The following is a 26,859-nucleotide window of genomic DNA, read 5'->3' as shown; positions in this document are numbered from 1 at the left end:
TCATCCTCCTGGTTAATTGAACCTATCTCTTTGTAACTTTGAAAGTAAAGTGTGCTATGAAAAAGTTCACCTCTTTTTTATTGCTTTTTTTTTTTTTCACTTTTTTTCTTATGTAGACATTATATTAATAACAGTAAAGGAAATAACGGATAATTCTCAAATCCCACAGCCAGAAACCATAAACTGTTTTTACTTTTTCCCTACATTCTCTTCCAGTCTCTGCCCATATACATGATATTAACTATTACTTTTATTGTGTGCCACCTAATCATAGTTCAAGGAAATTGAAGTGATTGAGATCTGGGAATATATTGGGTAATAATGGCTTCTTATTTTGATTATTTCCTTTTAGGAAGGACACTGCTGATCCTGTAACATGGAGGATTGCCTTCATACCTCATCTGAGAATCTATCCAAATTGGTCAGCTGGGCCCACAGCCATGGGACCATTTGCAGCCTCATTCCAAACCTGAAACATTTACTTTCAGAAGGTTCCCATGGGAACCTGACAGCAATGTGGGGCTGTAGTGCAGGCCATGCTTATCACTGGCCACTGACAGCTACTTGCAGAGCTGGCTCCCAAGAAAGGGTCTGTTTCCAGGATAACAGAAGTTTTAACTCTGATAGTCCCAGTATAATTGGCGTGCCCTCTGAGACTCAAACTAGCCCCGTTGAAAGGTACCCTGGGAGACCAGTGAAAACAAAGCTAGACTGTAATCGGACCAGAGACTCTTGTGACTTCTCTTATTGCAGTGAGCCCTCTGAACTGGATGAAGCTGTTGAAGAGTATGAAGATGAAAACACTCTGTTTGACATGGTTTGTGAGTCTTCTGTTACAGATGAAGATAGTGACTTTGAACCTCAACCGCAGAGGCCTCAAAGCATTGCACGAAAAAGGCCTGGAATAGTCCCATCTTCTCTCCATTCGAGCTCCCAGACTCAAATGATTGATGAATGCAGCAGTGATGTCATCATTAAGAAGATCAAACAAGAAATTCCCGAAGATTACTATATTGTGGCGAATGCAGAGCTGACTGGAGGTGTAGATGGACCAGCCCTGTCATTGACACAGATGGCAAAACCCAAGTCTCAGACTCATGCTGGTCCCTCCTTAGGGTCTGCTAAACTGATTTCCCACGTAACATCCGCCATTGGCACAGAGCTGGACCCACACGGTGTGTCCGCATCCCCCTCTGTGATGTCTAGACCCGTCGTCCAGAAGACCACCAGGGTATCTCTGGCGTCACCTAACAGAGGACCCCCTGGTGCGCATGGCACCAGCCCACACGTGGCCATGCAGATGCCCATGAGCACATCCCATCCTAACAAACAGATCAGCATCCCTCTGTCTGCCCTGCAGCTGCCGGGACAGGATGAACAAGTTGCTTCCGAAGAGTTCCTGTCCCACTTGCCCAGCCAGGTCTCCTCCTGTGAGGTGGCCCTTTCTCCCTCAGTTAACACAGAGCCAGAAGTGAGCTCCAGCCAGCAGCAGCCCCCAGTCGCTCCAACCATAACCACCGAGGCCACGGCCCAGTGCATACCAGGTATGGTGCGGGAGGCGACAGAGTCCCTCGTTCACGCACATCAGAGAATTGTGCGCCGTCAGCACTCCTACAGCTGCTGGCCCAGTTTGCTAGAATTCGGGCCTTCGTTATTCTCAGAAAGATAGAAATAATGAAATATAATACATTCAGGTGATATAAAAAGGAAATTCATCATCCAGTTGGTGTACCTCAGGGCTGAGAGAATAGCTGTAGGATTGTGCTGATGATATCACATGGCTAGATTTAAGGTTTGTATCTGATCTGAAGCTGAATTTTTATATAGTAAAATGATTTTTGAAAGCTTTGCTCTACTATCAGTATCAAGGTATTTGGTTACAGTTTTGAAGCCAAAATGATGTTGGGTTAGGCATATAATGAAAATAAACCTAATATTTTTTTTCCCAATATTATTTATTGGAACCAGTTTAGCCCTTTATTCATTTTAGTGGTGTGGCAATTTAAGACAGGTTAAAAAAAAAAAAACCAAATATATCTGGAAAAAGTAGTTTATCTTTTTTCTCAAAATATGTAATAATCAGATAACTTGCATTTCTGAAATACATGGATCTAACTAGAATGGATTGAGAGAAGAAAATAGTTATATGAGGCCCTTGTCTGTAATTCCAACATTGTAAATGTTCTGTAATTCTAGCATTCAGTATTTATTTAATCTGAGCTGTTGTTACATAGAAGGGGTTTGAGTGTCATGCTTTTGGGTTCATGATTCAAATCTGATAGGCCAGAAGCAGAAACATGGAAGGGATGAACAGACATGCAGAGTACTATGTAGAAAGCAGACATTTGTGGCACATTTTGGTTTCATTTTAGTTCTTCTCATAAAGTCATGTATTTTAAGAAAAGCTTCTCTAAGCCTGAGATATCTATGCTTTTGCCCTCTAACTTCCTGAAAGTTAGGAAGACATTGCTTTGCAAACATATTTCCCCATTTTAGTGTCAGCTTTAAGATTCCAAAAGGATCTTCAAGTTATGATTTCCAAATACAATCTTGGTATTAATAATAAAATATACAAGGGAGATACTCATCTGATTCAGAATTATGGTTTTCCATTTATTCATTTTTCTTTCTTTTTAGAAGAACAGCTTTGTTGAGATAAAATTCATGTACCTTAAAATAACTCTTTTAAAGTTTTACAATTTGGTGTTTTTTTGGTATATTCACAGAGTTGTGTAACTTCACCACTATCTAATTTTGGAATATTTTCATTACCCCAGAAAGAAACCCCATACCCATTAGCAGTAATTTTTTCCCCGTCTCACAGCCCCCCTGTCAACTGCTAATCTACTTCTGTCTCTATAGATCTGCCTGTTGTGCACATTTCATATAAATGGATTCTTATATTATGGCCTTTTGTGACAGCCTTCTTGTACTTAGCATAATTTTTTTAAGGTTAATCTATCTGGTAGTGTCTATCAGTATTATTTTCCATTTCATTATCAAATAATATTTCATTGTATGGATAGACCACATTTTGTTTTTCCTTTATCAATTGATAGACACTTAAGTTGTGTCCATTTTTTGGCTGTGGTAAATATTGCTGCTAATGTAATTTATGTACATGTTTTTGTGTGAACATACATTTTCATTTCTGTTGGGCAACTGTCTAGAAGTGGAATCTCTGGGTCATATGGTAACTCTATGTTTAACTTTTTGAGGAGCTGCCAAACTGTGTTCCAAAGCATCTTCACCATTTTACAGTCTCACCAACAATTTTAAATGATTCCTGTTTCTCCATATGCTCACCAACACTTGTTTTCCATTAAAAAAAAAAAATCATCCTTCTGGGTGTGTAAAGTGGTATCTTGTGGTTTTAATCTGTGTATCTTCTTTTGAGAAAATCCATTCAGATCCTTTGCCCATTTTCTAGTTATGTTGCCATTTTATTGGTGAGTTGTAAGGGTTCTGTGAATTCTAGCTTTAACTCTTTTATTAAATGTACATTTTGTAAATATTTTCTCCTATTCCTTGGGCTGTCTTTCTCTTGTTCTTCCTTTCTTGTTTTACTTCGATCACTTAATCACAAAATGGTCTTTGACTTAATCTTCACATCATTAGACACAACATTGTCTTTACTAGGCTGGTGAAAGTTTTTTCTAAGAAATCTGATTCTTGATATCTATAGGATATAAGTAGTACCTTTTCACTGAAATAGTTGTGATTCTGGCTTATTTATAACCCTAATTTGACAAATGACTCGAGTCAGCCAGAAACAAAAATAAACTGTCCATTCTGTTTAGTTTTACTGATACCATTTAAATTCTGTTTCCTGGGAGTACCCTGGTGGTCCAGTGGTTAGGACTCAGTGTTTTCACTGCCGGTGGCCCTTGGTTCAGTCCATGGTCGTGGAACTAAGATCCAATAGGCTACAGCATGCTCCCTCCCCCCAAAAAAATCTGTTTCCCTATTGGAAAGCCATTCTTATTTCTATTCAGAAGTAAACTCACAAAGTTATAAAATGTTAACAAGGTGTGGATAAAATTACTAATTTTCATGTTAGCTCTGTTATAAAGCTCAACTCAAATCTTAGTAGTCATGCATAAAGAGGACATCCATTGTTAGAAGAATTATTGACCATCTCCAAGTGGTTCGGATTCTATTAATTTTTTAGACTTTTATGTAAATTTGGAGCATTTGTCATAAATTTAAATTTTTATTGCATTATAAGTTGAGTTTTAAATGTGTATATCTCTTATATATGTATATGCACACAGCTTCCTTTATGATTTTGTGCAGGAACTCTCCCTTTTTTTATTGACGTATAGTAGATTTACAGTGTTGTGCCAGTCTCTGCTATACGCAGAGTGACTCAGTTACACACATACATACATTCTTTTTTTATATTCTTTTCCATCGTCTTTTATCACAGGGTACTGAATATAGTTCTCTGTGCTACACAGTAGGACCTTGTTACTTATCCATTCAAATGCAATCGTTTCCTCTGTTTGTGTGCCAGGTGCTCAGTCGAGTCTGACTCTTTGCAGCCCCATGGACTGTAGCCTCCCAGGCTCCTCTGTCCATGGAACTCTCCAGGCAGGAATACTCGAGTGGGTGGCCGTGCCCTCCTCCAGGGGATCCTCCCAGCCCAGGGATCGAGCCCAGGTCTCCTGCGCTGCAGGCTGGTTCTTTACCGTCTGAGCCACCAGGGGAGCCCTACCAGCCCGTTTCCCAGTCTGCCCCTCTTCCTTGCCCCATCCCCACTGGCAGCCACGAGTCTGCTCTCTGTGTCCATGAATCTGTTTCTGGTTTGTAGGTAGGTTCATTTGTGCCATATTTTAGATTCCACATATAAGTGATACCATATGGCATGTCTTTCTCTTTCTAACTTCACTTAGTATGATAGTTGCTAGTTGCATCTATGTGTGTGTGATAGTTACTCAGTTGTGTTCAATTCTTTGTGACTCTATGGACTGTAGCCTGCCAGGCTCCTCTGTCCATGGGATTTTCTAGGCCAGAGTACTGGAGTGGGTTGCCATTCCCTTCTACAGGGGATCTTCCTAACCTAGGGACTGAACCTTGATCTCCTGCATTGCAGGCAGATTCTTTACCGTCTGAGCCACCAGGCTGCAAACAGCATTATCTCATTCTTTTTTTATGACTGAGTAGTACAGTAAATCTGGAAAACTCAGCAGTGGCCACAGGGCTGGAACAGATCCATTTTCATTCCAATCCCAAAGAAAGGCAATGCCAAAGAATGTTCAAACTACCACACAACTGTACTCATCTCACATGCTAGCAAAGTAATGCTCAAAATTCTCCAAGCCAGGCTTCAGTAATATGAGTATCGTGAACTTCCAGATGTTCAAGCTGGATTTAGAAAAGGCAGAGGAACCAGAGATCAAATTGCCAATATCCGTCAGATCATCAAAAAAGCAAGAGAGTTCCAGAAAAAATCTACTTTTGCTTTGTTGACTACGCAAAAGCCTTTGACTGTGTGGATCACAAAAAACTGTGGAAAATTCTTTAAGAGATAGGAATACCAGACCTCCTGACCTGCCACTTGAGAAAACTGTATGCAGGTCAGGAAGCAGCAGTTAGAACTGGACACGGAACATCAGACTGGTTCCAAATGGGGAAAGAAGTATGTCAAGGCTGTATATTGTCACCCTACTTATTTAACTTACATGCAGAGTAGTACATCATGCGAAATGCTGAGCTGGATGAAGCAAGCACAAGCTAGAATCAAGATTGCCGGGAGAAATATTAATAACCTCAGATACGCAGATGACACCACCCTTATGGCAGAATGTTGGGTGTTAAGTCAGCTTTTTCACTCTCCTCTTTCACCTTCATCAAGAGGCTCTTTAGTTCCTCTTGACATTCTGCCATTAGAGTGGTATCATCTGCATATCTGAGGTTGTTGATATTTTTCCCAGCAGTCTAGATTCCAGCTCATGATTCATCCAGCCTGGCATTTCACATATTTTAAATAAGCAAGGTGATAATATACAGCTTTGATGTACTCCTTTCCCAGTTTTGAACCAGTCAATGGTTCCATGTCCCATTCTAACTCTTGCTTCTTGACCTTCTTACAGGTTTCTCAGGAGGCAGGTAAAATGGTCTGATATTCTCATCTCTTTAAAAACTTTCCACAGTTTGTTGTAGAGTTCTTAAAAGAAGGTAAGTGGAGTAGATGCTTACCTAGTTTATTCATGTACGTCTTCTCTTGTAATGCTCAGGGCAGCTTAATGGCGCTACCAAGCACCCTTCTCTTCAATCCCAGTGCCTGTGCATGGTACCCATGCAGTCATGTGTTGATAGGTGGTCAATGTTGAGAACGTATCCAGGGGGGAAATTAAATACCTGCTCCCAGGAGTTTCCAGGACTCACTGCTTGGTATTTGCAACATCCTCTAAAAACAGTGACTCTGTTCCATTCAGCTCTTCACTCGCCTAACTGCACAGGGAAGAAACCAGGTCCCTCTCTCCGTTATGATATGGACTGCAAGACCACAGGAAGAAAGAGCAGGTCAACCCTTGATGAAACTAGTACCTTACACGCGTCGCTGACATTGGGAGCCCGTTGAGATAGTTCTCTCAGCGCCCCTCCCCAGAGCCTCCTGGGGGCCCCTTCCGCCCTAGCCGAGTGTCACGGGCCTCAGCGGGGTCTGTCCATGCACATCACGCCACCTTGACCCTCCTGCCTGCCTGTCACAGGCTCTCCTGTCTGCTCCCTGAGCGTCACAGATTCCCTTCTCCCCCACTGGTCAAAGGGCAGCTCTCAGAGTGGCGGCGGCGGTGGGAGCTGTCTTAGGTTTTATCATGTGAACTCGCACGCCCGTAATTAGAATGAGTGTAAGGAACTGGGGTGGTGGTCTACAGCCTCTGGCTGAGGGGCACTTTCCTCCTTCCTTCTTTCCTTCCGTTTTTGCAGTTCTTAGAAAAGACAAAAGTTGTGGTTTCAAGTTAGTTTTTAGGCTTGTTTTCTATACTTGGGGAAGGGGATGGGGAGGAGATACTGTGATTAAGTACATACACTCATTCTGTTCTAAAAAAAGAGTTGATTATACTGTCATGTCTTTTCAAAGTATTTAGGTTTTTACAAAGAAAGTTTTACCGAGACAGTAATGAAAACCCATTATATCTTATTTAATATAGTTTATAACTTATGATAACTTACATTATATATAACTTATTATAAAGCTGTAATAATTAAAGTGGAATAGTCTGACAAGAAAGATAGGCAAACAGAGCAATGGAACAGAGTCAGAGCCCAGAAACACACCTGTATGTGTATGGGAACTATATGTGAAAGAGGGGTGTCATAAATCAGTGGGAGAGGATCCACCAGACAATGAATGGCACTGTACAGTTGGTCTCTCATGTAGAACAAGATAAAATTAAATCCTTACCTCACATCAGGCATGAAAGTAAGTCTCATATAAAGATCTAAGTATGAAAATATAAAACTTAAAACAGCTTTAAGGAAATCTTGCTAAGTGGCCTTGGTGTTGGGAACAGTTTTTTAAATGAGACACGCCAAAAAAGCGCAGACCATAAAGGAAAAGATTGAAAATGCTGACAGCTATTAAAATCTTAGCTGGGAAAAGGGATATCATAAAGTTAAAAGACAAGCAATAACCTATGCGATGATTTTAATGCACATAACCAAGAATATTCATATACAGAATATGTGAAGAACTGCCACAGGTCAGTAGGGAAAAGGTCAAATAATCCAGTAGGGAAATGAGCAAGGGAAATTAAGAGGCGTTTCTAATAAGAGGAAACCCATATAGTTAATAAACATATGAAAAATGCTCAACCTCACTGGTAATCAAGGGAATGCAAATTAAAACAGCAATATGATACCATCAAAAAGGCAAAAATTATTAACTTTACTCCAAATGTTGCTTCAACTATGGAGAACATACTGGTGGCAATATAAATTGGCACATCCACTTGGGAGAGCAATTTATAGTATCTTATAAAGTTAAATGTGTGTGTATCATACAACCTTGGAGTCCAGTTTCTAGGCATCTGTCCTAGAGAAACTTCCTCACGTGTAAAAGGAGAAAAGTCCAGGGATGTACATTGCAACTTTTCTTTGTGATAACAAGGAAAAAAATCGGTTAACAACCTTAGTGTCTGTCAGTAGATAAATTGTGGTATATTTTTCAGTGGAATTTATACATCAGCCAGATCTGCATTAATTAGTATAGATACATCTTAAAAATGGAGTTGCAGAATAATATATAGAGTACCATACTCTAAAAAGTGAATAAACCTCACTGTGTGTTGTTGTATGTTACATTCTCACATACCACATGTAGTTACGAAACGTAGGCTGGAAGGAGACATATCAGTACACGATGTATGCCTTTGGGAGAGAGGAAAGATGACAATGAGTGCACGGCAACTTGAACTGTATCTATGATGTTTTCTTTTAAAACCATGGAACAAATATTACATTATTAACTTGTATTAAATCTGGCAGAAACACGAGTTCATGTTATATACAGGTAATAGAAGCATGGTGCTTAATTATGAAAATCTGGGCACACAACTGCCTAGATTCAAGTCCCAGCTCTGTTACTTATTTTCTGGGTGACTTTGGCAGGTCATTTAACTTCTCTGTCTCTTAGCTTTATCATCTGTAAGATGAAGAAAATAATGGATCTATTCTCTTGGGTTGATATAAGGGTTAAATTAATCAGTATAAAGCCCTCTGTTTCATTGGGAAGCATAGATTAGTATTCTCATACTTTTCTGTATGTTTTTAAATGTGAGTACTTTTATAATATAGCTCATGAAGCATAAATTTGATTGTGGAATATTTATGCGATAAAGGCATTGTGACATTATTGTTATTACTGAATATAGAAGGTTTTTTGGTAAGAAAGCAAACTTTACTAACATTATCTCCAAGTATACTTGTTTATAGACAAAGAATTAGAGAATTAGTCTCACAGATTTCACTATGGCTTTCCTCCTTATGATTGTGATATGATGAGTGAGTTATTTTTTAAGTTCTTCTATTAGAATGAATAAAAACCACAAAAGCAAAATGTCGTGTATTATCTATATATATAGCACTTGCATTTCCAGGATCAACACTACTTGAGTTCCATGAAGAAGAGATTGTTTCCTTTAGTTTACTGACTGGAAGTGACGTACTGGATGATTTGCTTGGAGTTCCAAAAGTGTAGTCTCCTACTTTTTATCTAAGAGAGAAGGGGTTGGTACTTTGGTCCCTGGTCTCTTAACTCTGGTTGTCTTGGTGTAGGAATAGCCTACACCAAATTGTTTCTCCTCCCCTTTCTTTCATTTTTCAGGTCATGCCTATCACTTTTCCAAAGTTGGGGCTGCTAGAGTATATCATAAAGCGATTATTTTTTCTGAGAATCATTTTTAGGAAAACCTAGGGTTTAATAGAAGGATTCACTTAATCAGAAGCAGGAAACATGTGTCATGGTCTCTTTTTCTACTCAGCCTTTGGACAAGTCACTTGCACTTCAGTTTATTAAACATTTATTGCAAAATCTGCTCTATGACAGGACTAGTGAAAATACAAAGATGAGGGGAGGAGCCAAGATGGCGGAGGAATAGGACGGGGAGACCACTTTGTCCCCTATAAATTCATCGAAAGAACAATTGAACACTGAAAATACAAAGATGAATGGCAGATTCCCTGACCCCAGAATATTGTTGTATAGAGAAGGATGCAGACAGACCAGCGAGATCATATCTAAGAAGTATATAAAATGCTGTGGGACACATGAAAAGCAGCTGTGTCAGCCTTTTGGGACACAAGGAAGGGTATTTCAGGGTGATGGAACAACATGAGCAAAGACATTAGGGCGTGAGCACATGCAGGGAGGCAAAGGTCTGAGTGTGGTGTGAGAGTAAGTTTCAAAGAGGTCAGGAGAGTTTCTGCTGGAAAGATGGACTGGAGCCACCTGTGGAAGACTTTGCACATGAAGTCACAACCTTACAGGGAGAGCAGAGGAACACAGTTCCTCTGTGTGAGCTTAGAAGGTCACACTGATAGCAATGGGGAAGTAGGGACTGGGACTGAGGACTGTTTACAGGGTAAAAGTTGCAATAATTCAGATGAAAGATGGCAATAAAAGCTCAAATGAGGCAACAGTAAAGGCATTGGAGAGGAGGAGACAGGTAGATGATTTGGAAATTAGACTTGATGACTTCTGAGTGTTTGGCCTCTTGTGATCTCTGTTGCCGCCCTTGTATTCTCTGTCCAAGACGCAACACTGTTTTAAGTAACACTGAAAGATCTTCAGGACCCAAAATATTTATAATATATTCAAAGTTCTCTGTATATAGGAGGAAACAGCCATTAAGAATTCTGAAACATTCCATGACCATTTATTCAACAAGTATCTATTGGAAGCCTACCAAGTGCCGAGTCCAGGTTGGGTGCTGCAGCTACTCAAAGAACAAGTAATGAACATGACAAAAAACGTGGTTCTTGCTCTGCCTGCCCTCTAAATGGGAGACAGACATTTTAACTCTGCCTCTCTCAAAACATTCCTACTTTTAAAAAAACAAAACCAAAAACTTGTCTTGTACTTCCTGAACTAAGATGCTATTAAACTATCAGTGACTTTATAAGACTGAATTGTTTGCCTTTAGATAGCATATTTATGAAGACAAGGGTGATATATGGCTAAAAGTGGTTAAGTGAACAATTAAATTAGACCACTATGATAAATGAAAGGAAGGTCTTTCTTAGCTGGGAATTAAAATTACAGTGGCTACAGGTAACCTGTTTCACATCATAATTTATTTGAGACATTTTCTACATACCTAAAAATAACACGAATTTAGTTAAACTTGTGATATTGCTTATCTTTACAGACAACTAATGATCTATCTTTAAGAATTACAAATATAATTGTTTACTAGTTTTCTGAAAGGCAGAAGTAGAAAATCAAGTTAATTGCTCTCAGTTGTACAAATGCATAATTTTCTGAAAAGTTAATCAGTTTTATCAGCTTTTTTCCCAATGCTTCACTTCCTTTTTAAGTATCATTTGTCTTAATATTTTACAGGAAAATCTTCCCAGTTGACTTTTTATTTCTTTAAAATAGAGGCATTTTTCTATTTTACCAGTGGAAGTAGCAAAAACTTTTGTTTTTATATATTTAAAGCTCATCAGCATATGATTGAGACCTCCCAGATAACGCAAAATGCATCCAAATAGAGCAGCCTAGCAAATTGCTGTAAACCTGAGGATCTAATTCTCTTCAGTGAATTTGGATTTGAGTAAGACTGCTAGGAAACCAGGCGCCAGTTCAGAATTGAGGAGGCATTGACCTTGATTTTCTAGCCATGGTATTCATTCCTTGTGGTCTGGAGAGATGAAATAATGAACCCGTGGGCAGACGAGTCAGTGTCAGAGTACTGCAGTCTTAGCTAGCTTCAGATGTCATCCCTGTTTCTGTTTTCCTGCGAGAAGCAGCGGCCTCCTCCCGCTCTTCCCAGGTTGAGCTGCCTGGCGATCTTGGGTCTCAGCAGGGTGGGCAGAGTGCAGGTGACCCACTGTAGTTTAGGCCCAGCAATAAGTTCTCTTTCAGTCTGGATCTCGTTTATATAACTAATGGCTTGTGTTCCCGAGGGTGTATTAGACCCAGAAAAAGTATTTATATAACATGGCAAAAATGATGAGTTGTGCTTCTGTGACTGCAGGGTAATTTTAAGCTTTATTTTAGGTGAGAACAGTGATGAGTACAATGATCAGAGAACCGTAAATCTGACTTAATGATTGATGCATCCTAGGTGCTTTATTGACTTCACTTATGATACACATAGCAGCCTGGTTCTTCAGTACTGCCTTAAAACTTTGATTGCTTTCTTAGACAAAAACAGTAATTTTATTGCCTTTTTCAGTGTTCTTCATTTTTGTCAAAGTTATTAATGTACTTGGCAGTCCATAAATGCTGAACAATAACAGTCTCACCTCAACTTTCATCACCTCATAATTCCACTCTTCAAAGGAAACTTCTTTTGAGTCTTTCTGTTTTCATTTCTTCCAGAATTTGAAATAAACTGTTTATGCATCTGTTTCTTGATTTTTTTTTCCTTGGTTTATCAACTTCAGAAAATAGCTTCAGATTCCTTGTTATCAATGATGAGGATTTAACTCAGTTTGTATTACCGTCCCATTATTTGATTGTAACGTCATTAAAACACATGTTACCAACAGAAAACTAAAGATAATGAAAGAAGAAATAAATATGCTTTCTCAGCCCAAGGGTGAAGTATTAGTGTTCATATGCTGCCTTCTACTATTCTCCCCTGCTTCTTGTCATCTTCTTAACTTCACAGGATTGTCAGTATTTTCATTTTCTTCTGTGGCCATAACTAGTCTTTTCTTCTTTATCCTTAGGTTGATTGTAAACATCCAAAACCATTTTATATTGTTTTGACAATGTAAATATTGTGCATAACTATTAGTGTTCTAAGGTTGAATTACTTTTCATCTTGCTGAATTTCACACCCTTTGGGACACTGAAAGGAGAGTGTTCCTAAGGGCTGTTATGCGGGTTAATGACTTAATCCATCTAGAGGGTTTAAAACAATACCTGGTACAGAGAGTAAGTTCTCACTAAGTACGTCCCAGCATATTTCAGAGATTTTAAAATGTGAAGAAGTGCATCTTAAAATCAGTGAAATACAATATTAGTTTGGGGGTTTTGTGTGTGTGTGTGTGTGTGTGTGTGTGTGTGTGTGTGTATGTTTTCCTAAAATTTTGGTAGCATGTTTTGACAAAAAAAACAATGTGCTCTTACGTATCTTTGTGGTCCCTCCAACATTCCCACATTGGGCCTTCAGCCTTGCTGCTGCAGTTTGGACAAGTTGATTTAATTTAAGTCTGAGGTAACCCTCCCACCTATCCTGAGTTTTCCTCTGGGTTGTAACCACTGTTCTCTAGATTTCATGTTTCCCTCTGCTTTCTCCTTTTTTTTTTTTTTTGGATGAGTTCATCAAATAATTTCCCAAGAATGGATAAGTGGGAAGTAAACTTTGAGTCTTTAAATTGCTGAAAATTCCTTTCTGAAATAACTTTTGAAAGTTTTCCATTAGTACTTGTTTCTTTTATGAAGATTATAGTTATAATAATTTATCAAATCTTCTTTGAGAATTTAAATTCTATTTAAAAAATTATTTTGTCTTTGGATTTTTTCCTTTATTTTCTATGTTCCTTTTTTCTTCTTCCTTCTCTTCAATGTAGCCACTTTTCTTCTGATGCCTCATCTAATTGTTTGTTCACATTTAAGAACACAGGACAGAAATCTGGTGTTGGTTTCTTCTTTAGTTGTATAAATAGGTTTACTTCCCCTCGGCCCTTTCCTGGGTGAAATGTAGGTATTGCCAGGCAGGGCTCTTTGTAGAGAGAGGAGTTGGACAATTGGTGACTGGTCAGCAGGCCTTCAAAGACAGGTCTCAGATCCCAGTGCCCACATTGGAGGCCTCAGCTCTCCCACCATGATGTGTTTGTTCAGTTTTCTTAGCAAAGTTTTGTCTGGCCTTTTTAGCATCTGCAGTTGTGTGAACAGGAGCATCTCCCTCCATGTCTTTGGACATGCAGGCCTATTCCTGTGATGGGGCTGGAGCCAAGTTCAGGGCCCCTTTAGATTTTCCAGGGGCACGGATGGGAGTATCTCCTGCCAGGTCCCTGTGTCAACCTGACTGTTGGTGACTGTGCCAGGGATGGGCCAGAGCCCTGTTGCAGGCCCTTTCAGAATCTCCAGACTGAGTTGTGTGGGCTTCCCCCTGGGGTTCCACACTGCAGCCAGGAGAAGCTGGAGGCACTTAGGGTCCACAGCCAGAACCAAGATCTGTACGCTATTACCCAACCTATGGGTGGGCGTGACTCCTCCTGCGTCTCTTGGTATATAGTGCTGATGACAGGATCAAAGCTGGATGGGGGCATAGCTGAGTCCGACACGATACGGAACTGTTCCTGGCTCTATAACCAGGACCATAGTCGGTGAGTCAGCCGCCTGGGTACATGCTTGCCTTCTCAAAACAGCCGTCCTTGGTCTTGGACTGTACCAGGGCTTCACAGTCTCTGACCCAGCCCCAAAGCTCCCACAAAGGCACTTTTGTACATGGATAGATGCCAGATTGTTGTTGGGAGACAGGGTTGGGGTGTCGTACTTGGCCACCTTGCTGATGTCACGCCCTGAGAAATTTAAAAATTAGATAATTTAAGTATTACTTAATTTTTTACCTAACTTCATTCAGCAAGAAAAATAAAGGATCTTTATGATCCTAAAATGTGCTGTGCCTGTAAATTTGACTTTAGGGTTTGGTTCAATGAATAATAAATACATATTTCTTAATACCTGAAATGATACTTTATATAATATTTTTAGTCTCTGGAGTATCTTCAGATTTATGTTACAAGTCACTAGCTTTTCAACACCTTCATACTGTTGTAATTATTGCTGCTAAGTTATTGTTTTATATAATGGAAAACAGCCATCTCATTGTTAAGAAAAGGGCTTTATTTTCCTGTTTTGCCTGTACTTGTAAATATGCAATAGAAAGCCAACCCATATAGATAAATATTTAAATTTTTATTTTATAATGAACTTTTAAAAAATATGTTTTGTTATTATCCATTGACTCAATTAAGAGGAATTGGCATCCTCCTATCCAATGTCTTATTACCTCTTGGATGGAATCTAATGAATATTAATAGCATCACTCAGAAAAGGAGGAGGTAATTTATTAGAGTTTTGTGCATTTTCATTTTTACGTGTTATCTGTTTTCTTTTACTTTATGTACCATACATCCTTTGTTTCCGAGTTGATGAATAATTCCTTTGTGGTTTTTACTGTATTATGCATTTTCAGTAAAAGATACTGTCACAGTTTGATCCTTATTAATTAAGATATGCAGTCCTGTAAATTGCATGGAAATTTAAAGGAAGAAATGGTTTCTAATAAAAGTTTTCTGTAACCATTTCCACTGTGAACCATTTCATCTCCTAAATTCATCAGATGTTGCCTCATGTATTGTGCTTGAGTTTGTTCTCACTCACTGAAGCCATAGAATTTTAGCAAACTCATGAATAGTCACTTTTCAAATACTCAGTACTGACATACTGATGAACTGTTAACAAATGGTGATGCTTGTTTTACTGTCAAAATCCTCTTCAGTAGGCAGGGTCATATACGGTTAGCTCTCTGATTACTTCATGCAGAATAGCAGTTATAATAGCTAATACTTACAGACTGCTTATTATCTCACTAATTACTTCGGGTAACTCAGTTCCCACAACTCTGTGAAGTTAGGACTATAATTAACTCCATTTCGCAGATGAATAAACAAAGGCAAAGAAAGGTTGAACTTGCCCAAGTTCATACAATAAGAGGATGGGAGGGCTGGGATTCTCACCTAGGCAGTCTAGTTCCCAAGTTTCATGCTCTTCTCCACTAGGCTTACTGACTGTGCTAATTCTTCTCTTATACATTTCAGCGTTCATCATTTTAGCACTTAACAGGCCTCTTAGGACGTGGACCAATTTCCCCTTAGTTCTTTTCATTTCTCCAGAACTTTGCCAAAACATTTACTCTTCTTTTTCAGTCCCAGTTTCCATCTGCTTTTATTGTCTAATTGTCTCCACCAAGGGGATGAAAATTAAAGTGCTTTGATAGTTGAGGAGACGTGTACAGATGTGCCTAAAACAATGCCTATTGTGTTGAAGCTCCAAATATATTTTTATTAAGTGGTGAACCAAATATGCAAATACTGAAATTTCCAGAAAGAAAATAAGAGATAATGTTCATTTCCTGTTTCTTTTAGGAAAATTCATTTGTGCTGCTATGTGGTAAACAGCTTGAAAGGGGACAAGAGTGGACATAGGGAATTCTCAATAGCTAAGAAAGGAATTTCTGTGAAATCAGTGGATAATAAATCCAGTGCAAAACTCTTATTCATGTCTTAAAATGTATCATTTCAGGTGATCAAAAGGAATATGTCAGAAATAGTAACTTATCCAGGAATTACCATGTTAAAGTTTTCCTCTTAAATGTGAGACAGAGCAACATTTTCAGGAAAAAAAATTTGCAAAAAAAGTGTATAGTTAATACAGAATGGACTAGACTCGTGATTAAAGAATACTATTTTTAATTAAAATTTTAAATTGAAGAGATATATACCAAAATGTATTCAGTGGCTGTCTTTGAAGGATGGATTTATGGGCAGTTTTTCTCGCTTTTTTAACCTTTATTTTCTTGGGAAATTTTTTATATTAAGTGTGTTACTTTTATTATTAAATGAATAAAATTATTTTTATTATTAAATGTGTTACTTTCATGATTAATGAATAAAATTATTACTATTAGGGGAAATATACTTAATCTTTTCCTCAGGTGAATAGGTACCCATGTGAATAAAGGGCCATTAAGCCATATGTTTTTAGTGTGGGTTTAAAAAATTTTTTTTAAATTGGAGGACAATTGTGTAAAGCAATTATCCTCCAATTAAAAATAAAAAAATTTTTAAAGTATATTTTAAAAAATTTTCAGTATATCTAAATTAGAAAATGCTTATATATGCAAAGCATATTCAAGAGTATGTAAACCCACTGAGGTAAAATGCACTCATAGGTGAATTCCTGAACTGCACAAGGACTAAGTTTTACTTTTGAAAAGGGGTTAACATTCAAGAATATTTTACTTAGGAGTCAGATTTTGAAAGACAGAGAAAGGACACATGCTGCTGCTTCGTGTCCGACTCTGCGACCCCATAGACAGCAGCCCACCAGGCTCCGCCATCCCTGGGATTCTCCAGGCAAGAACACTGGAGTGGGTTGCCATTTCCTTCTCCAGTGAAAGGACACATAGAGGTTGATAAAATAATGCCTGTTTAACAGTATTCTGCACTATAAACTAATGGAGTCATCATGAAATAAACTGAATAGGAGAGTCATGCTTTGAAGCTGTGACTTCATGACTGAAACTATGGAAAATGTGAATGTCACATCTCTAATGAATCCATGTATCTTCTACGACTGACTGAAGTCAAGAAGAGTAAAAATTAAAAAACAAATTCTTTTTGGAAATTGGATATTATGTGTTGTATATCCAAGTCTGATAGCAGCTCACTGTATATTTTATGTATCACATGGCAGGAGATACTTCAGACACATCAGAAGGTATTGTTGATTCAGTGTCTGTGGCAGTATAATAAAAAAAAAGTGCAGGAGAAATCTCTAGTCTCTAATAAGCAGTATATCAATGAGTGCTGTCAGATTCTGTAGAAAATTCCACAACATGATTTATTACATTAATTACAGTCATGTGGGTTTCATGCTGCTAAGCTTGCAAATACAGCCACATTCGAAGGTTGATTTAAGAATATATTTTGGCCTAGATGAAAGTGCTCCTTATTGTGATTAATACAGTATAGTATTTATTCTCTTGTTCTACTCTTTCGCCTTTGGAATGCTAAATTTCTTTTCTGTGACTTGAAATTAAGTTTGAGATTTGAGAAGCTTCATCTAGTTTTTATTCATGCCTGTCACCTGGTCTCCCTTTTGCCTTTTGTGTCTCTCTAGTTTGTCACGGAATGTTGAATCTCCTCTTTGTGAAGCCCTCCCTAAGCAAGCATGGCTGGCCTCGAGCTTCTCTAGCTAACGGGGCTGCCCTCAAGCCTTACTGCGTCACAGTTGGGCTGCTGCATCTCCTTGAGTAGAAGGAGCAGTTGAGGAGAAACTTTCATTTTCTTCATTTAATTCAAAATAGCATTCTTAGAAGAGAGAATTCCATGCTTATACCTGTGTTTAGTACCTCACTGGATTCATACAGTCCATGTCTCTCCTTACAGCGACATACTGTGCTTGTCAAATCACAGGATTCTAGGTCACGTGGGATGAAAGGTCTCCTGAGAGCTGTGTTAGAGATAGATGTTAACTCCAGGTGTTTCCATGTGCCCATGGTGGGGTATGTTCACTTAGGCCCAACGTTGGTGGCCTTTATAAATCTGTCTTGGAAGAACCAGTAAGTGTTCGCTACAAATTAAAGCATCAGTAGAGAAGGACTCGAGTGAAGTAGGAAGACGTTGATTTAGCGAGTTGGAAGACATTTCTCAGCAGTGATATGTATAAAGAGTTGAATTAGATTATTTATGTGTCCAGCACTGAGCTAAGTGGTTTGCTTTCCGACCTTAATTCTCATATGATCCTAAAGATGTAGGAACAATTATTATATCCATTTAACAGTGGAAAAAGCCGAGGCTTAAGTTTAAAAGCATATGCAGATTCACATAACTGGTTAAGCAGCAGAGCTGGGATTTCAACATAGGTGTTCTTATCAGCAGGAGCCATTAACCATTCACTACACTGCCTACATCAACTGCCCTGAAGGATGGAGCAGGAGAGGTTATATTTTAGAAATGATGTTTGGCAATTAGGGAAGCAGTGTTGAACTTAATAAATTTGGAGGTATTATGAAAGAAAAAAAATCTGAATCCAGTGGATTTCAGAGGGAAACAATTCTTTGACTCATCCATTATTTTATTGAATGACAATATTAGTCCAGTATGATTTTTTATAGTATATTTCACTGAATGGAAGTCACTTAAACATTTATGAAGCACCTCTTCTGTCTGGGACATAAAAACGTCCAGATTGGAAAATCTGGCCATCCCAGCAGTGTGGCAGCTGCTGTAACTGAGACTTGGGCTGGGGCTTAGTTGAGAGAAGAGTCATTTTCTAGGCCTTGTAGGGGGAAGTAGAGATGAAGCTCTGTTTTTCAAAGCGTGGCCTATTTACCCACAGCTCTACTAGAACCACCTGAGAACTCATTAAAAATGGAGACTCTGCACCCTGTTGGCCATAAATTAATCCTTGTTGCAAGGATCTGCAAGTCAGTGCCTAGTCTTTACACAAGTGATGTCTTACCTTACTTTCCAACCAACACAGCTCCTTGGCCTGATTTAATTCATATATGCAGACATCAATGAATATGGTTGAGGGAGAGGCTTCAGTTTCTTCGGCCTGCACTTTGTTTATTTAATAAATTCTGGTGTTTTTTGTGCTCTATTTTATTTCTAAATTTTTCTTAAGGAGTGAATTCTCCAGAGATTTTAGAGTCACATGCTGTACAACCAGGAGAAATGAGCAGATGACTAATGTTTATTTAAGTGATTTCTGCTTCAGTGAAAAATACTATCAAAAATCATACCAGACTGACTGGTACTATTGTGCTAAATTTTCGTGCTTCTGAGTGTATATGTAAGAAATGTATTTTACTCCCATTATTGGAAACGATTAACTGAGCATAAAAATAATTTGCTGGTCAGATAGCTGTAATAGCATATAAGTCTGGCTTCAATTAGTGATGTTAACAATCCTAGAAAATAGCCTGAGTTTTAAGGTTTTAGGGAAAAAGCATTGAAATGTGCAATGAGTTGAGTGTTTAGAGGAGAAAGAAGACACTGACTTTTTAATACATTTTATGGTAGTTATAAGGTTATCTCACTTTGTTTTCTACCTGTAAAATAAATACACCTTTTTTTTTTTTTAATACATTTACAGGGCTTAGAAGCTATTTCTGTGTTTTAAAAATGAAACATGAATGTTGACAAATATGACTTTGGATCTCCTGACAAAATTAAAGTAGGCCTTGATCATAAGATTACCAACCAGGGCATATTTTTTTAAAATACCAAGATCATTTTCCTTGAACATAGAAAGAGTCATAAGAAAATTTATATCAAATGAACATATGTGTAGAAGAAGTAAGAACCTAGTAGATGGATGACACCAAAATGCCAGTATAATCTCTTTCTAAAGTGGAGGTCAGGATTGGGGAGATATATTGATTTTGTGGATATATTAATTCTGGTACGGTTAAAGAATTAACTACTTGTTTTCTCCTTATCCCAATAGTAAGATAAAGATAGTGTCTTGTAGCAATTTGTGTGAGAGCTGATAGATCCTTTATTTCTAAAGGAAATAGCCCTAGAAAAAGCTTTCAGTGGGCTTATAAGTCATTTCATTATTACAGACATCCAGATCACCGTTCCTGACCACAGCTGACTCTGAAGAGCCTTAATAAAGGATAAAGTGACTTTGAGACTCTGTGAGTCCCCAAATTGAATTTTATGTCACCTATTTTAATTTTTAGTTCTTTCTAAATGCAGTTAGTACAGTTGGTCTAAAGTAGATTGTATAATTATGCACACAAAGTTTTCTCAGTAACTGTCCTTTCAACTTTGATGTTACTTCAGTCAACAAAATATGAATGGTTATTGAATGCTCCTGCTTCTCAAGAGCTTTTTCAGACCCTGGGAATAAAGCAGCAAAGTCCTGGCTCTTACAGAGCTCACAGCTCACCTGGGCAGAGATAAATGCTAAACAGGTTGTTGAGTAAATATATATTATGTCAGATGGTAGTAGGTATATGGAATGAAATAACAGCGTAAGAGAAGTAGAGAATGTCAGAGGTGAAGAAATGTTGGGATTTTTTTTTTTAAGTAGCTTCTTCAAATGTTTAGCATGTGGAGGATCTTTGTACTTAGTATATTCAGTCTCCTTTCCTTAATGTATATCTTTATAATTACTGTATAAGACTCTCTGAGTGTCCATCCCACTGGCCTGGCTTTATTCCCCACTCCAGCCCTTCTCCCACCCGCGAGCCAGGATCAGTGTTTCACAGTCCTCATGAGCACAAGCCTTCCCATCCCTTGCCCTTTGCTCATGCAGTTTCTTCCTGGAATGCCCTGCCCTCCCCTTCTGCTTAACTAAGTGATACCCATCCTTTAATACCTAACCCAAATCTCTGTTCCCCCATGGTATAGAGCTCCAACCCATCTCAAACTCATTTTGACTTCTCTCTCTTTTCTTTCTGAATTCCTATAGGATCTACAACCTGTGCCACAAACTCAGTGCCTAATTACACAACCATGCATGGTCTTTTTAATTAGTTTTATGTGTGTTTCTTATCTCTTCTAATGATGATGCCATCTGTGTAAGCATCAGAGATTTGTCTTTGACTACACCCCACAAGTCTTCTTAAATTGCTAGGTGGGGCACAGTATGTACTCAAACATGTGGACTAAATGTTCATTCCACTGCAGCCTCATAAATATAAATCTACTCAACCAGATTTCTTTTACTTTCTTCTTTACTTTTCAAATTTAAAATATACTTTTATTTCATAAGCTTATGGGCTTATCTTTCACTGGTTTATAAAGAGAATTTGAACATCACTTCTCTATCAAGTAAAAAGACAAAATAGTCTTCTTGAATGAGTTAAAAAGAAGTTGAACATCAGGAAATGTTTAAATATTTCTTATTACTTCAGATAAATGGCTTTAATAAAATCACAAAAGGGATGAGATAGGTAAGTTTATTTTTTGTTAAATTGAGTGCCAAAGCAAGTAGAAGTAAAGGGCTCTGAATTTAAATTGAACATAAATCTCCGCAGATTAAATGAGGACACAAGATACTGAACTAATTGTGCGTTTTTCATGTCATCTCCTAATAAGGGAGGAAGTAATTGGATTAATGGGGCATGGAGACTATGTAAATAAGTACAGAAAAGCTCTCTTCATAAAAACTTCTGCAGGCTTTCCAAAGAGTCCCTGGGCCAGTGTTAAGGCTCTTTCCCGGGGCCCTTCTCCAAATCATAGATCCCTTGAAAGTCAGTAATCTATAAAACCTTTCAGTCTGTTGGCTACATTTGTCAAAGGCCCATTGCACTACACTAGTTTTATGGGATGGCTTCTCCTTTTGAGAAACTTTGAGTAAGTTTTAGTAATAAATACTATGGATGGTACAGGCAAGAAATAAGTAACCATTGATCTGAAGAACCAAGGTCACTCACATCTTCTGTGTCTGAAGTTTATCCATTCAACCTACTTATAACCAAAACCATACTAGTGATAGTGATAGCAAGCACCCCTAAACTAGTAGCCCAGCAGGCTTACGGTGTGGTGACAAGGGAGGTATTCTAAACTGAAGGTCTGGGGGAGAGGCAAACCTTTTTAAAATCCATTTTTGCAAGCCATGAATGTCCAGAAGTTCTCCCTTTTTATATCAGACTTAGAGCAAAATTCAAAATATTGAGTCATTTAAGACATATGTGCAGGATCTATGGATTTAAAACTGTTTTCATAGTACGTATTCAGGCAGTCTTCAAACGCAATCATCATTTGGTAGCTCTGGTGTGCTGGAATACATGCTGGCTACTCAGAATTCAAGGATGATAAATACATGAAAAACAATTTAATTAATGGGGCATAGAGACTATAAATAAGTACAGAAAAGCTATCTGCTTTAAAATTTCATACCTTTTCTAATAGTCTTTTTTTTTCCATTTATTTTTATTAGTTAGAGGCTAATTACTTTATAATATTGTAGTGGTTTTTGCCATACATTGACATGAATCAGCCATGGATTTACATGTGTTCCCCATCCTGAACCCCCCTCCTACCTCCCTCCCCATCCCATCCCTGTGGGTCATCCCAGTACACCAGCCCTGAGCCCTTGTCTCATGCATCCAACCTGGGCTGGTGATCTGTTTCACACTTGATAATCTAATACCCTTTCTTAGAGGGAGGGGAGGTGGGGGTTGACTTGAACGTTCTCTTGTTCCCTCCGGCTCTGACCTTCTGCTTCCATTGAAGAAGTTCAGATTATGGATCATTTCATTGCCTGGGAATGTTTTCCACCACATCATCCAGATGTGAACTCACCCCTACTTTAGTATAGAGCAGAGTTTGTTGAAGATTTTCTTAGTATGGGAGGAGATAGGTTTATATCATAATCAGTTCAGTTTAGTCGCTCAGTCGTGTCCGACTCTTTGCGACCCCATGAATCGCAGCACACCAGGCCTCCCTGTCCATCACCAACTCCTGGAGTTTACTCAAACCCATGTCCATCAAGTCCGTGATGCCATCCAGCCATCTCATCCTCTGTCGTCCCCTTCTCCTCCTGCCCCCAATCCCTCACAGCATCAGGGTCTTTTCTGATGAGTCAGCTCTTCACATGAGGTGGCCAAAGTATTGGAGTTTCAGCTTCAGCGTCAGTCCTTCCAATGAACACCCAGGGCTGATCTCCTTTAGGATGGACTGGTTGGATCTCCTTGCAGTCCAAGGGACTCTCAAGAGTCTTCTCCAACACCACAGTTCAAAAGGATCAATTATTCTGTGCTCAGCTTTCTTCACAGCCCAACTCTTACATCCATACATGACCACTGGAGAAACTATAGCCTTGACTAGACGGACCTTTGTTGGCAAAGTAATGTCTCTGCTTTTCAATATGCTGTCTGGGTTGGTCATAACTTTCCTTCCAAGGAGTAAGCGTCTTTTAATTTCATGGCTGCAATCACCATCTGCAGTGATTTTGGAGCCCAAAAAAATAAAGTCTGACATTGTTTCCCCATCTATCTGCCATGAAGTGATGGGACCAGATGCCATGATCTTAGTTATCTGAATGTTGAGCTTTAAGCCAACTTTTTCACTCTCCTCTTTCACTTTCATCAAGAGGCTTTTTAGTTCCTCTTCACTTTCTGCCACAAGGGTGGTGTCATCTGCATATCTGAGGTTATTGATATTTCTCCCAGCAATCTTAATTCCAGCTGTGCTTCTTCCAGCCCAGCGTTTCTCATGATGTACTCTGCATATAAGTTAAATAAGCAGGGTGACAATATACAGCCTTGACGTATTCGTTTTCCTATTTGGAACCAGTCTGTTGGTCCATGTCCAGTTCTAACTGTTGCTTCCTGACCTGCATATAGGTTTCTCATATAGAGTAGTACAATTCTGACCATGTAGTTTTCTGAGCAACTAGTTTTGTTAGGGTAAAATACAGTGTCATTAGTAATGACTTAGAGACATGACCCGGCACCACCTGGCCTGTGGGTTTTTAGACCTCTCCTTGTACCACTCCCCTTCTGCTCACTTTTCTCTGGGCACACTGACGTTCTTTCAGGCCTTCTATCCCAGTTTCCATTGTGGGAACTTCTCATGTGCTGTTCCCTATACTCTTCCTCCTATACTTTGTATGATTGGCTGCTCATTTTCAGGTCTCACCTGAAAGGTCTTCTTAGAGTCCTCCCTGGAACATCCATCCTTAAGCAGGTCACTTAGTTCTTTTTCCGAGTACTCAGTTGTTTTTCTTCATAGTACTTGTCAGTTTGTCTAAAATTTATTTATTTGTGTTATTGTCTGTTTCCCTTGGTCTGTGATACATTCCACAAAGGCACTCATCCATTCAGACTCAGTTTACTTAATTCCTGACATGTTTTAGTTACTTATTAAGGGTGCTTGAAATGCGGTGGGCCCAGCAGGACTTGATGGATTAGCTGTAGCAGGGAGGGAAAACAGGAGTCAAGGATGGTACTCGGGTTTCCATCTAGGGAACATAGGCTGGTGGTGCAGGCACTGACTGGGTGAAAAAGCAGATTTGTGGAGACAGGGCTAAGTTACATTTTAGGTCTGGATACTTACATTGATTAGGCTGTTTGGTATGTGAGGATCAGGGTAGGCATAGGAAACGTGATTCTGATGCCTACTCATTCATCGTTTGTAAAACTTCGTTTCTAATTGTTAAATGCCTGATCTGTTTAGAAAAATAAAATTTGTACTTGCATATTTTGGACTGCCACCTTGTCGTCTTCATCCAGTTTTCAAGACCTTTGGGATTATACCCACATTCAGTTTTAAAAAAATGTTATTAATCTAACTTTCTTGATACAATAAAAGCATTTTGCTCATCTCAGTGCATTTTTTTTCATTAATGACAGTGGCTCATTTAGTTTGCCTACTGAATCATATACATGCTTCTTTCAAGAAAATAGAAAGTGATCTTTATCTTTGTGTTGAAAACAATTTTTGTTGCTATTTAGAATCCAAATTCTATTTCTTACCACATACATTCAAGCAAAATTTAATGAAGTTTGACTGCTGAGTTTTTGATGAATGCCAGAATCTTTCAGGAATGTAACACTACTTCTTAGAGTAGATTTCATGGATCAGAAAGCATTCAGTGCACATTTATGGGATCCCTGTTAAGTGCAAGGCACCAAGTCAGGGACTAGAAGTTGCAGCAGTTGAAAATTCCCTGGTGATCCAGTGGTTGAGACTCTGCACTTGCAATGCAGGGGGCCCAGTTTGACCCTGATGAGGGAACTAAGACCCCACATGCTGTGTGGTGTGGGCCAAAAATAAAATTTAAAAAATTAACTGAAGTTGCAGCAGTCTCATTCAGACACAAAGAGCTGGATCAGAATTCTGACTTCTCTTTGAGAGCACTTCAAGACAAAAAGAGCAGAAACAAACATTTTCTCAAATAAAACTAGAAAGCTTCGGCTGGAACCACAGTATGTAAAGAAAGGCTGCCAGACTCTGTGATGAAACAGGGATTTGGATATGCTGCTAGGAGACGTATGACTGTAACTATCAAATGGAGGTGTGAGACCTCAGTTTTCTTTTGCTGAGTGGCAGAATTAACAGTCTCTGTTGGACGTCCTTGTGGTAGCACTTCCATAGCAGGGGCCATGGGTTTGCTCCCTGGAAAGGGAAGTTCCGCATGCAGTGGGATGTGGCCAAAAACCAAAAACATTAATAATCACTTTTGAAGAACTGGAATAGGGAGCTAGGGTTGATGATGAGAGCTTCCCTGGACCCCGTTTGACACCACAGAGTGGCAGAGGAAGCAGGACTGGATAGAGACCACATACACACTTGCCATCTTTGCAAGAAGTCACCTGCCATGGTGATAAGACAATAGAGAAATGCTTGAATTTATGGCTTGGAAGGGCACACTGTGTACCAGAGAGAAAAAAAAAGTGGGTGCACAGTAAACTTAGAGCCATTCACAGATAAAGAAATAATCACTTGGCTACACCGCCGCCACTCCACAATGCGATCAAGAGATCCCTAAGGGAGAAAGATTAGGCTGACCGTTGGCTTCTCTCCAACCTTGATCCCTCTGTTAATTGACAGCTACATAGCTGTCTAGGGGGAAATATGTTAGGACTGCCTTTAACCAAAGTTAAATTTTATATGGCTTCTCAAAGCCTTTGATATCCCCAGAGTACATAACACAACGGGTGTGAGATGGAAAACTCGATCTTCATCTGAGAAAAATAAGTTTGAGAGAAGATTCCATGTGAAAGTTGAACTGGAAAATATTTCCTTAAAGTTGTCTATGAATGTTTATATTTCTTAAAAAGTCTTCATTTAAAGTTTGAAAACTCTTGTGATAAATGTTTGAACAAGTAGCCACAGTAAACAGATGTGCTGACCGCTTTGGCTTTGCTTGTAAACAGGCAAGTCAGCATGGTAAAAGGTTAAGGTGGCTTCACCTTTCTAATGGAAAGATACACATCTTTATTGTTGATCCAGAAACAGTTTCAACTGGAAGAAGATAGCACAGCCAAAAGTTAAGTCTAATGAAGCATAAAATACACTATTGTGTATTGGAATTTTGGAAATATCTCAAAAATATGCCTATAAAAAGATTTAATTAGCTAGCTAGTTTATTGATTTTTTTAGTTCATGGGGTCACACAGAGTCGGACACAACTGAGTGACTGAACTGAACTGAACTTAGTTCATTTTATAAAGTTATGAAGACTTTAGCAGTTATACCTTACAACTGTCATTTTAAAATAATATGGACATTCATAAATGTGTATAATACAAAAATAGTGTGCTTTATGAATAAAATTCAACTTATTAGAAATTTTATTTTTCTTATTGTTTGTGTTTATTTCAAAGACTTGCCACCGAACAGCCTTACAAATTAAAGTTTTCCTAAATAAGATAATTGGAATAAACAAAATAATTTTATATTATACTTTATAGAGTCAGAAAT

The 26,859-nt window shown here is 38.6% G+C and overlaps 1 protein-coding gene across 5 annotated transcripts in view; it reads left to right on the top strand.

The window, feature by feature from the left end:
* Nucleotides 1-26,859, top strand: part of KIAA1958 (KIAA1958 ortholog) — a 155,883-nt gene that overhangs the window by 59,607 nt on the left and 69,417 nt on the right. For all 5 annotated transcript variants that reach the window (XM_020905345.2, XM_020905344.2, XM_020905348.2 and 2 more), the window contains exon 2: nt 353-1,544. In XM_020905345.2, the coding sequence (XP_020761004.2) occupies nt 377-1,544 (1,168 nt within the window). In that variant the 5' untranslated portion in view covers nt 353-376. The remainder of the gene's footprint in view (nt 1-352; nt 1,545-26,859) is intronic.

The sequence above is a fragment of the Odocoileus virginianus genome, chromosome 31 (assembly GCF_023699985.2).
Source record: "Odocoileus virginianus isolate 20LAN1187 ecotype Illinois chromosome 31, Ovbor_1.2, whole genome shotgun sequence".
In the NCBI taxonomy this organism is placed as follows: domain Eukaryota; kingdom Metazoa; phylum Chordata; class Mammalia; order Artiodactyla; family Cervidae; genus Odocoileus; species Odocoileus virginianus.
Note: the sequence above shows the minus strand (reverse complement) of the source record. Positions and strands in the feature narration are given on the sequence as shown.